The sequence below is a fragment of the Zalophus californianus genome, chromosome 9, assembly GCF_009762305.2.
Source record: "Zalophus californianus isolate mZalCal1 chromosome 9, mZalCal1.pri.v2, whole genome shotgun sequence".
Classification (NCBI taxonomy): Eukaryota; Metazoa; Chordata; class Mammalia; order Carnivora; family Otariidae; genus Zalophus; species Zalophus californianus.
Genome location: NC_045603.1, coordinates 31,600,801 through 31,613,272, shown reverse-complemented (window position 1 = coordinate 31,613,272; position 12,472 = coordinate 31,600,801). Strand labels below are relative to the sequence as shown.

The 12,472-nt window shown below is 32.4% G+C and overlaps 1 protein-coding gene across 6 annotated transcripts in view; it reads left to right on the top strand.

Moving 5' to 3' along the window:
• The window catches only part of TMTC3 (transmembrane O-mannosyltransferase targeting cadherins 3), an 87,995-nt gene that overhangs the window by 48,000 nt on the left and 27,523 nt on the right, over positions 1 to 12,472 (top strand). For all 6 annotated transcript variants that reach the window (XM_027593668.2, XM_027593666.2, XM_027593667.2 and 3 more), the window contains 5 exons: positions 2,037 to 2,252; positions 5,672 to 5,890; positions 7,894 to 7,993; positions 10,832 to 10,947; positions 11,385 to 11,557. In XM_027593668.2, coding sequence (XP_027449469.1) covers positions 2,064 to 2,252; positions 5,672 to 5,890; positions 7,894 to 7,993; positions 10,832 to 10,947; positions 11,385 to 11,557 — 797 coding nt within the window. In that variant the 5' untranslated portion in view covers positions 2,037 to 2,063. The remainder of the gene's footprint in view (positions 1 to 2,036; positions 2,253 to 5,671; positions 5,891 to 7,893; positions 7,994 to 10,831; positions 10,948 to 11,384; positions 11,558 to 12,472) is intronic.

The following is a 12,472-nucleotide window of genomic DNA, read 5'->3' as shown; positions in this document are numbered from 1 at the left end:
TTTCTTGAAATTTTTGTCACCAGTTTTGAGATTGATGCTGGCAGGGATGCAAAAAACTTTTTAGCTTTCCCCCTTAAGCTTAAGATTTACTTTCCTGAGCTCTGTTGAGTCACCACTGAACTTTTGTTTTTCCAGCTTCCAAAATTCAATGGTCTTTATCCTTGTGAATTTATACTTTTTTTTTTCTTTTTAATACCTTGGTTGTCATTTTAGTGTGTGATTCAGGAGTGAGGCAAATGCCTGCTCAGTATCTCCTGTCTTTAAACAACTGCTATTAACTTTTTCTGGGATAAGGCACAAGTTGATACTCTTTAGAGATGATAAATCAGCTCTGGGTTCAAGATGAACTCTTATATCATTTTTTTTTACTCGAAAACTATCCTTCAAAAGGTACAGGTAATTACCTTTTGTGATTTGTAGGATTGGATTTTGCATTTCTTTAAGTAATTCTAAGGTTTTCCTATCTGTACTTTAATACTTTCTTATAGGCTTTTGTGTGTCTATATCCTTATATAAATCTTACATCTGATTTTAAATCTCTCTCTCTGCCCTTCCTATTGTCTTCTTCCTCTCTGATCTAGCAGGAACTCCTATAGATATATATCAGGTCTTAGATTTTCTGGCTCTGTGAGTAATGTATTAGTTTCTTCTTGCTGCTGTAACAAATTACCGCAAATAAAGTGACTTCACACAAATTTATTATTTTATAATTATGGAGGTGCAAAAGAGGTTTCCCTAGACTAAAATTTAGAGTCAGTAGGGCTGTGGTCACTTTAGACGCTAATGAATGTTTCTTTGCTTTTTCCGGCTTCTGGAGGCCACCACCATTCCTTGCCTTGGGGCCCCAGCTGGCTATCACATCACTCTCATCTCTGCTTTCCTGACTCTCCTGCCTCCCTCTTTAACTTTTAAGGTCTCTTGTCATTGAATTGGCCCACCCAGATAATCGAAGATATAATCTCCTCATCTCACAACCCTCAATTTAATCACACCTTGTAATGTCTCTTTTGCCATGTAAAGTAACATTATCACAGATTCAGGGATTTGGATATGGATAGTTTTGGTGGGCCATAATTCTGCCTTCCACAGATTTTGTTACTAATGATACTACTCAAGCTAGAAAAGTATATCATTGGCTTGTTTTTCAAGAGTACCCTCCAACCTTATTTTTATTATAAGGCTGATTCTTCAGTATCATCCATTTAATACAGTTTCTTCTACTCTAAACCATTTTCTTATTAAATCCTTTCTAAAGCAATGATTTAATTATGAATTGTCATGTATGAAGCCTGTTCTCTAGATTAAAATCATTTGTTGTAATGAGAAAAACACTATGGTTTAGATCTGGGTTTTAAACTCATATTGCTAAGTAGATAACATAAATCAGTGTGAAAAATAGTGAGACTATAGTTAAATGGCTAGTATACAGCTAGCTTAGGCTTAGAATGCCTTTAGACACATTTGAGATATTTTTAAAAGGCTTTAACCAAATTAAACAAGGCTGCAGACTAACAGTTTGGATGCCTAATTTAGGTAATAGTTGGTCTTCGGGTATATAAGTACTAAAATACAAGCTTCAACTACATTTCAGAAAATCCATGTTCAGTGTCTTTTCAAGTATTTTTTTTCCTCACAAAAACTTATTTACTGCTTCTGGAGTACACCATACTAGGTTTTTAAAGTTTTCATACATCTATATATATATATACGTATATATATATATTCCCTGAATAACCTGACCTGTGACAATTGATAGGGAGTTCACTATCTAGTTAGCTAGAGAGGTAAGTCCAGAGATTAAATGGTGTGATAAAGGATTCTAATAGAAATATGAAATACATGAAGGAGCAATTAATTTTAAGTTAGGAATTTGGAGAGGTGGGCAGCTAATGCTTTTTAGAGGTGGATGACACTTGAGCTGAGCTTTGAATTTTCCTGGAGAATTAGCATTCACTCTAATCCTTCTATGAAAAGTTTACTTATTTGAAAAATCAGTGATGCTTATTTCATCTTATCTTCATGATTTTTCCCCCCAGATTTTGTCCACAAGTGTTGTGGACAGGATGGCTGATATTAACCTCAAAGAAATAGCCTTAATAGTAGGTGTGGTTACCGCCTGCTATTGGAACAGCCTCTTTTGTGGTTTTGTTTTTGATGATGTTTCAGCAATACTGGATAACAAAGACCTGCATCCATCTACACCTTTAAAAACTTTATTTCAGAATGACTTCTGGGGAACCCCTATGTCTGAGGTAAGTAGTTATTTGTTGCTTATGTGTATCTTAGATTTTTAAAATATTCTAATAGTTTATTACTCCTAATTTCTTTACCAACATTGTCATCGTAGCACTTATGAATTTGAATTTGTTTCCCTAAAATGTATATGTTAGATAGGAAGTTGAAGATGTGATTATCTTTTTTAAAGCAGTACATGATTCTTTCCTTGGTTGTGTATTTTAATCTTTTTAAAAACAACATATGTGTGTGAAAGCCAAATGTCTTAGGATAGCAAGAAGTGTAAACAAATCTATTTCTTGCTCTTTTTTTCATGATTCAGGCAAAAGAAATGACCACTTATGATATATTTAACCATCTAAAAATATGTGACTTCAATATAAATAGATTAGACTTTAAGGGTGAAAGTATTGAGTTTTTTCCTGCAGAAAATTTTAAATTTGTGTCATATTTTTTACCTAGTAGTTATTTTAATGTTATATTGAGAACCCAAAAGTTTAGTTCATTGTTTATGAGGATGTTTTTATTTTGTCAGTAAATTTATTTTGAAGGTCACTATTAAACTGTTTGGGATTAAACTCTTGTCATTTTGGGATCCCATAGATTGGATCCTACCATTCTATTATATAATAGCTGTACGAAATTGGTGAGAAAATAGCTTTTAGGTGGCAAGATCTACAAGAGATCTGATCCATAAAAGAATAATACCTTGAGGATAAATAAATGAATTAATCTATTGTACTTGGCGCACAGTTGAACCGTAACATATAACACTCTTTTATAGTTTGTCAGTTGTCATTCGTGGTCCCTTTTCGCATTCTTTAAATATGGAAGCTTCTCAAGAGTGGGGATGAAGTCTGTCATTCCTTTAGTCACAAACACATAAGTATTTTTTCTTGTTAAATAAGCAGACTTTATTTTCTTGTAACCTTCCTGTTCTCACCCTATTCTAGCCTTTAAAAGAAATGAATATTTGACAATGAGAAAAAATATGATTATATAATAAGATCATTATTTTCTAGGCCATTTATTTCCTTCTACCCCTACCTTTTATCCCTAGAGCCCTTAGAAATATGTTTCCATTTCCCCAACTTAAGCTAGTATCTGTTGTGATTTTAATCATGACATTGAGATTTTAACTGAAAGGTTAGCTGGTCAGATTAAGGGTCTCTTGAAAGTTATCATACCATGGTATCAGTGCAATGTTTTGTGACTTCCTCAGCTTTACAGATTGAAAATATGATTTTGTTCAGAGCTCCTATAAGTGGACACACTAAGAAAAGTACTCATAATAATAAACTCAGACAAAAATGAATGAACAAATTTGAATAACAATATATGGTGGAGATTGTTGCTTCCTCCTTTTTTCTGATAGGCATATTCTCTTTCTGTAGGGAAATGTGCCACTAAGGAAAAGTTATTCTGAGTAGTATTTAGGTATTACAAGTTTTCTTAACCAGCCTGAAATTAGCACATTCAGAGATCTGATGGTTGATGTCATCAAGTAATGATAGCCTGGAAGCCTATCTTTGAGTGCCCAAACCTGCATAAGGATTTTTGTGTCAATGTAGATCTTAAAGACACATTTTGGGCTTTGGACATATTCCTGAGCTGTATGAATACTGACATAGTAGGGGTCTTTGGACTCCTCTGGCACTCTTAGTGTATAGATTATCTCTTTAGTAAGCCCATTCTTTAGCTATGTTATACTCTGTTTTTGAATGGTTCAGTGGATTATAAATCTAGTTACATATTGGAATCTGCTTGGCACTTAAAAAAATATTACTAAGGCTCTACTCAAATCTGTTACAGTTATCTCAGAATGGGATATGGGCATCAGTATTTTTGTCTTGTTCCTTTTGTGTTTGCTTTTTTATTGTTCTTGGGATTTTGGGGGCAGGGAGGAGTAGAGGATTAGGTTTTTTCTGTTTATCCAAGTGATTCTCTGACACAGCCATGGTTAAGCTGTAATGAGCCATCTCTTCTGGCATTTGGTCTATGAAGTATCTTTGTTAAGGTAACTTTTGCAAATATCCCATTTCACTTTGTTTTGCCGTTGCTATATGGAGATTCACATTAATAGGGAACTATTAGCCTATTCATTATATTCATGCTTATGTTTCTATTGCCAACTAATACTATGAATAATTAAGTTTTTTCTTTATTATACTTGAATTTAATAATGATCTGTATTGTTTGTAATAGAACTAGCTGTTTTACTATATTTTCACAGAATAATCTGTTATCTACTACACTGATGATTATCACAGTGGAGTCTTTAGATTACTAATGCATTGTGTGAATAATCAGTTATGTTAATAATTAATCTATTTTTTAATTTTCCATTACCTGTGACTGTACATCTAATAGACCTAACAAAACAATTATGTATATTACAGTTAAAAATAACCTATTCCCTGCACTTTCAGACTTCATCCTTTTGACTGGCACATATGTCCCAGTGGAACTACAGTAACATTTCAGGCACTCAAAAGTTTCCAGGCCTTTTTTTTGCTTTTGGATACACATCATGTCAGCTCAGTATAATGCCTTAAAAATAACTTTGTATGCCTGAGCTAAATCAAATGATGTACAAACATTAAGCAGCAAAGAACATTCTAGAGAGTGAAGAAGCTGAGTGTGAATGCCTTTACATATTTAAAAAGTAATAGGATAATATTTTATGTGTTTTTGTCCTGTGTATTTTATTCTTAAATCTGGTTTGATTTTTGTCTTATGGTAAAAATATTTCTGGTTAAATGAAACTTCTAGCTTGTAAAGAAATTCAGCAGCTTCACATAAAATTTGATTTATTGCCAGGAAAGACTACCGTAACAAAGGTATCTATTCTGTTATTCTAAGAAAGTTTTTGTTTTTGTATTCTCTGTCTTAGTATTTGGGGGTTTTTTGGTTTAATATATTCAGGTTTACATATTATGAAGGTGTTTTTCATAAAACAATTAGTACTTTTCTGAGTCTTCACAATTAAAACTGAGCTGGTAAACATTCTGTTCTTATATTTCCTTTTGAGAATCTGGCCAGCAGTTATATAAATGCTTGTATTAGTAATAGATTGGAAAGTAGGCTTTGGAGAGAATCCTGTGTCCTGATTTGACCAATGCCACTATTGTTCTGCTTTATTATTTTTTTAAATCTGTGTATTGAAGGGGAATTAATAGTCATATGTTCTTCCTCTACTCTTGATGGGATGGGATATTTGCAAAAGGAGGAAATTGCCTTTGTTTTGGGACTAAGAAAATAGGAAAACACATTATAAAACTATCTTTTAGTTTTGTGTTATCCTTGGAGCAGTTCATTACTTTATTGCTATATCTCAGCCAAACGTAGATACTTTGAATAGGAAATGCAAGGATTAGTTTATGTGCACTAAAGGACCATGGAACTTTAATGATGATGATTGTTTTTTTCCTTTTAGGAGAGAAGCCACAAGTCTTACCGTCCCTTAACAGTATTGACATTTCGTTTAAATTATCTGTTTAGTGAACTGAAACCAATGTCATATCATCTCCTAAATACGATTTTTCATGCTGTGGTTAGTGTGATATTTCTTAAAGTCTGCAAACTTTTTCTGGACAACAGGAGTAGTATGATTGCTTCTTTACTTTTTGCAGTGCACCCAATACACACAGAAGCAGTAAGTAAAACTGTAAATCAGTGTTCTTTTCTTCTTTTTTTTTTTTTTAACAAAGCCTACATAGTGACTATAATGGTATATGTTTTTAAGAAAAAAAATTTAACCATGGCCTTAATTAAAATATTTGAAGATTTTTAAATTAGCACAAGTCTTAACTTTCTAGTGTACAGAATCTAACTTCCTACTATATAAAATTTTTAAATTTATTTATTTTTAAGATTTATTTATTTATTTGACAGCGCGCACAAGCAAGGGAAGCCGCAGGCAAAGGGAGAGGGAGAAGCAGGCTTCTGCTGAGCAGGGTGCCCCATGCGGGGCTTAATCCCAGGACCCTGGGATCATGACCTGAGCTGAAGGCAGCTGCTTAACCGACTGAGCCACCCAGGCGCCCCTAAAATTTTTAAATTTAAAGCAAGTTTTGAAACATAAACATTTATTATTTAAGGACATAAGATAAAATTGCTCAAGATGAGTAATAAAAAGATAAATGAATACAGTTCCTTGCTAATTGTTTTTTTTATGACTATAGATTTAAAGCATTTGTCAACTTTGTAGTATGTTTCAAAGGACAGAAAATAATAAGTTTAAATAAAAGATGAAAATATACATAAACATATATCAAAATATATGTAAACATAAAAAAACATTCTAACCAGTGAAGATACTCAGTACTTTCATGTTGTCTGTTTGCCATGTTTCAAAATTGTGAGCTGTCTCTGCTGTTGCCCCTGTCAGCCCCTACCTACCAAGATGTACTTAAATTATAACTTTATTTTTCTTAATAACCTTGAAACCCCAAAATTGCCTCTCAACAGAGCAAAAAGGACTGTTCAATTGCTTTGTTACAACCTTTCAGTTGTAAGCAAAAAAATGTATGTTTGAACTCTTGTTGTGCTTGAATGGGTGTGTGTATTGGAAGGGGTTTTGTGTGTCTCTCCCACTGTCTTGAACCTTTTTATGTCTCGTTGAACAGACATTTTTCCATGCATTTACAAAAATGATAGGTTGTTTTAAATTTTACAGTGAGTTCAGAATAAAGGAAGAGGTTTGAGGGTTTTATATTTAAATTTTTAGAAAAAAAAGGACTTTTATTTATTTGAGAAAGAGACAGCACAAGCAGCCAGAGGGCAGAGGGAGAGGGAAAAGCAGACTCCCTGCTGAGCAAGGAGCCCCATGCAGGGCTTGATCCCAAGACCCTGATATCATGACCTGAACTGAAGTCAGACACTTAACTGACAGCCACCCAGGCACCCCAAAAAAGGAGTTTTTAAAGTTTATTATCCTGAGTTTACACTTTTTTTTTTTTAAAGATTTTATTTATTTGAGAGAGAGAATGAGATAGAGCATGAGAGGGGGGAGGGTCCGAGGGAGCAGCAGACTCACTGCTGAGCAGGGAGCCCGATGCGGGACTCGATCCTGGGACTCCAGGATCATGACCTGAGCCGAAGGCAGGCGCTTAACCAACTGAGCCACCCAGGCGCCATTGAGTTTACACATTTATTATGAGGTAGAACTTACTGAATTTATGAATATTTTTATATTTTAAGAATGCTTGTATTTTAAGAAAATATGTAAGGTCTTAGGTTTTTTTTGTTTTGTTTTGTTTTTAAATTAAGAACCATTCTAGATACTGTCCTAATATTATGTAAGATGTTACTGTTGAGGGAAGCTGGCTAAACAGTACACAGGACTTCTCTGTACCTGTTTTTGCAACTTCCTGTGAGTCTATAATTATTTCAAAATAATAATCAAAGAATTATTTTAGAGTCACTGGTAAATTTATTTTATTTTTAAATTTTTTTTAAAGATTTTTTAATTTATTTGTATGGAAGATATACAAATTGACCACATGAGGGCACTCAAAGAATGTCTAAGAAACTGAAATGTGTGCTTGAAAAATTATGGCAGTTTTGATTTCTAAAGTGCTATTCTTATTATATATGGTAGTTAAATTTTCAAGAGGCTCTTCATTAATATGAACTCCCCTCCCTTTCCCTTTTTAGGTAACAGGTGTTGTAGGAAGAGCAGAACTTTTGTCCTCTATCTTTTTTCTAGCTGCATTTTTGTCATATACCAAATCAAAAGGACCAAATAATTCCATAGGTGAGTGTCTAACATTTAATTTTTTTCTCTATATCTATAAAACTTGATCAAGTAATGCTTATTTCTTATAAAATATATGCCTCACTTGGGTTTATCTTAAGCATGTATGGACATATGAACATGATATTGCAACATTGTCAATATTAAAAAAATTTTTGCATGTAGTTTATATTTTATCATGACTAACAGATTCTGTATGATTTAACTTAAAATTACCCTAGAATATGGGAGTTTTAGAGTCATTTTTAGTTCCATGTGCTGTTATCTATAAATGATACAAGTATGAATACTTCAGTTGTCTTTCTGTAGTAAAGCTGTGAATTGTATTATTTAGGTAAAGTTGAAAGCTTATTAGAATATAACTTTTATTATGTGTTGATCATAGTTCAGCTATTTATTGAGTCCCTACCATGTGGCCCACCCTGGAAAATGCTTTGTACAAATTAGGTCTTTAATCCTGCTAATGCCAGCTATTAGCAGAAAACAAGCTCCAGGCAATAAAAATGATTTTTTGAAGTGTGGGAACAGTGGGCATGAAAGAGGTTTTATATAATGGTAACCTATATTTGGTTGATCTTAAAATTTAACTCTGAGGTTTTTTCCTACATTCTTGGAGAATTTTCTCACTGTAACCCAAAGTACTGATGATAAGGAGCCTAATTTTGTATTAATGTAAAGCTAAGGTTCAAGAAATAAGTGATTTAGCCAAACACTTTTAGTGTGTTCTTAGATTTGTAATATGGGTAGGTTTCTGTCTCCATTTCCTAGAATGGTTCCTTATATACAGTAGGTGTTCATTATATTTATTTAGCAAATGACCAAGTGAACAATTAAACAATTAAATTCTAATTAAAAAGATGCTGACCCTGCTTTTGAACCTTTATACTCTTAGCTCCCATAATACTTCATATTCCACGTTATGTAATTTTACACTTAAGACCATAAACAGTTTTGTTACCATCTTTGTATTCACTATTTTATCTAATGTATGTTGTCCTGTGCAAAGATTTTCAATTTGTAATTATTTGATCACTTTAAATTCTAGGCTGTTAATGACCCATACCCTTTTTTTTTTAAGCATGATCCACCTCAGGGCCTTTGTTTGTTCCTTTCTAGTTTGGGTTTCTGCTCAAATGTCATCAGTACACCACTCATCTTTCCCATTCCTTTCTTTTTCCTTTCACCTTCTATTTTTCTTCATAACACTTAGGTCATCATTTGGCAAATATATCTTTACTTATTTGTCTATTATCTCCCCCGCAAGATGTAGCAGATACTTAAAATAACTGTTAGAATATGTGATTGCTGGAGGTTTGTATCTTTATACATGTAAAATTAGTTTAGAAACCTGTATTTTGTGTTGGAAGGGATTCTAATGATTGAAATTGAATCACTACTTACACATGTATATATTTTTAAGTGTTAATGTATTTAGCAGGGGGACTTGTTTTGGACAAAATCACACGTGGTAACTAACCACAGAGATCTGTTTATAAAATCAAAGTTTATATTCACACAGTAATATAGTCACCAAAAGTTGAAGAACTGAAGTGACTGGTTTCAATAAAGTTCTTGCCTTTATTAGAGCTATTAGTTGCTGAGATTGAATCCAGCATTGCAGAAGGCAACTGTTTGCTTTCTCTATCTTGGAATGGAATTACAAACTAGTAAGAAGCTCTGAATTTAATGTCAGAAGAACCAAGTTAAGTCATGATTTCTTTATTGTGCATGACTATTTTTTTTAGACCTCCAAAATTCTTTCCTCATCTTAAAAATGGGTATGATATCAGCCCTCATATCCCATTGGTATAATCTACTACTTTCGTATTGATGGTTTTGATCTAACTAGAATATGAGGGTTTTTTTTTTTTTGAGGGAAAGAATACTGTTATACGGAGTATCTCCAATAGTGTTTCAAAGTTTTTTGAGTTGTTTTCCTTTCAGTAATTATAATCTATAGAGTATTCTAAAGTTGAAAACAATTTCAAAGATCAATGAATTTCTGTATTAAGCCAAATGACAAAGGAAAGTATATTAGATTCATAAATTGTTTTTTTATTTATACCTGGAATTAAGTCAATTATTTGAGTTATTACTTTGATTAATGTTCTTAATAAATAAACCTAAGGTCGCACAATCATACTACAATGTATCTTTTAAACTGGAAAAGAATTGGAGATTATATTTTTCAATAGGAAAACTGAAACTCAGAAAAGTTGCCCAAAGTCACAAGGCAAGTTAGTAGTAGATCCAGAATTACCCTCACAATTCATTCTTCTTTAATCAAATTACTACTGCTACTACTACTACTAGTAGATGTTTGCTTAAAGTTGATGAAGTAGGTTTTCTGTTTAAATAGAACTTATGAATATTCTATTGCAAATTTTTTAAAAGAATATTAAATTCTTACTGTGAACCTGTTTCAGTTTTTATACTTTTTTTTTTAATAGATGCTCGTCTACTTTGCCCAGTAGTTTTCAGTTTCAGGTTTTTAATAAAACATAGATGTCTACATAATAAAGTATTTGTCTTCATTTCAAACTGATAGTTCATCAATCACAACACTCCAGCCTCTAAGTTTCTCTTCTCCACAGAAAGTTTTAGTACAAGTTATACATCTCAATGTTTTGTTTTGAGTGCATAAAGGAAAAATCACTTACAACATTTAAATACGTTTTAAAATATAAAGTATAGGTTAGTGGGAAATAACATAAATGTGAATATAGAATCACAAGTAAAGTTTTTTAGTAATGTGTAATAGTTGTCTAACTTAAAATATCTCTTTATGATATAAAATTGTTTTGTGTAGTTCCATATTTTTCTGTTCTTAAATTGCAGTATGGACTCCAATTGCCTTGACAGTGGTTTTAGTTGCTATTGCAACATTGTGTAAAGAACAAGGAATAACAGTTGTAGGAATTTGCTGTGTGTATGAAGTATTTATTGCACAAGGGGTAAGGAGAAATATTTTTTTTGTTGCTATCACTTATCATACTTAAATTCTCTCATAATAAACTTGTTTTCTAAATGTGTCATTATGTAAATTGGTGTGTTTACCAAAAATGATACCAAAAAATTCGCAAGAAAGGAGCATGTTTTGTCCTTCTATCCATTGAAAATTACTTAACATTTTTTAACTCGCTCAGTTTTTTAAGGACAACTCTTTGCATTTCAATAATGGAATCGTTAGGCAATTTGGAAATGTATACAGTAATATTGTAATTCAGTATTGGATAAGATTGGGCTCAGTTTTATTCATTATCAGTTCCACAAATTGCTCCATATTGATCTTATAATTATAGTCAATTTATATCTAATCTTACATTTTGAAAATACTGCATTGAAAACATTATAGTATATTGTTATTTAAAACTTTTTTTTCCTTTTGCAGTATACTTTGCCATTATTATGGACTACTGTCGGACAGTTTTTCCGTGGAAAGAGTAGTATTCCATTTTCTATGCTGCAGACACTAATAAAACTCATTGTTTTGATGTTCAGTACACTATTACTTGTTGTGATTAGAGTCCAGGTTATTCAGTCCCAACTTCCAGTATTCACCAGGTATGAAAGTCTGGTTCTTTTCTTTTTTTTTCATTCTTTCTTTCTTTAACTCTTGATGTTCATTGATTATAAATGTTTCAGAAAGTCTTTGATTTACGTTGAGGTTTTTTAACAGCTTTATTGAGGTATAATATTTTTTTTAAAACCTGCATATATTTATAATGTACAAATTAGTACCTTTTGACCTATGTGTACACTCATGAAACCACCAGAATGAAAATAATGATTTTAACTTAATGATACAATGATTTTAACTTGATTGGTTAAGTGATAAGTCTTTTATATTCTTAGTGATTTTTATCTACTTGTTCTAATAATTATTGAGAGGAGGACGTTAAAATCTCTGACTGTAATTATAGATTTGTCTATTTCTCCTTATAGTTTTATCAATTTTTGCTTCATGTGAGTTCAAGCTCTATTATTAAGTACATAACATTTAGGATTGTGATTAAATGAGTTTCTTTATCCCTGAAAATACTTTATCCCTGGTCTTTACTCAGAAATTCACTTTATCTCCTTTTTCTTAGTGTTACATTGTTTTTCTTTTTCCATCATTTAACTTTTTATCTATCAATATATTTATATTTAAAGTTGACTTCTTGTAGGCTGCATAAAGTTGGGTCTTCCTTTTTTGTTTGGTCAGATTTTTTTTTTTTTTTAAGATTTTATTTATTTACTTGACAGAGAGGGAGCACAAGTAGGCAGAGCGGCAGGCAGAGGGAGAGGGAGAAACAAGCTCTCTGCTGAGCAGGGAGCCTGATACCCTGGGATCATGACCTGAGCCGAAGGCAGCCGCTTAACCGATTGAGCCACCTAGGTGCCCCAGATAGTATTTTTTAAATGACGTGTTTCAGCTGTTTATATTCAATGTGATTTTCATCTGGTACCATTTTTCTTTGTGACTAAAGGATTTTC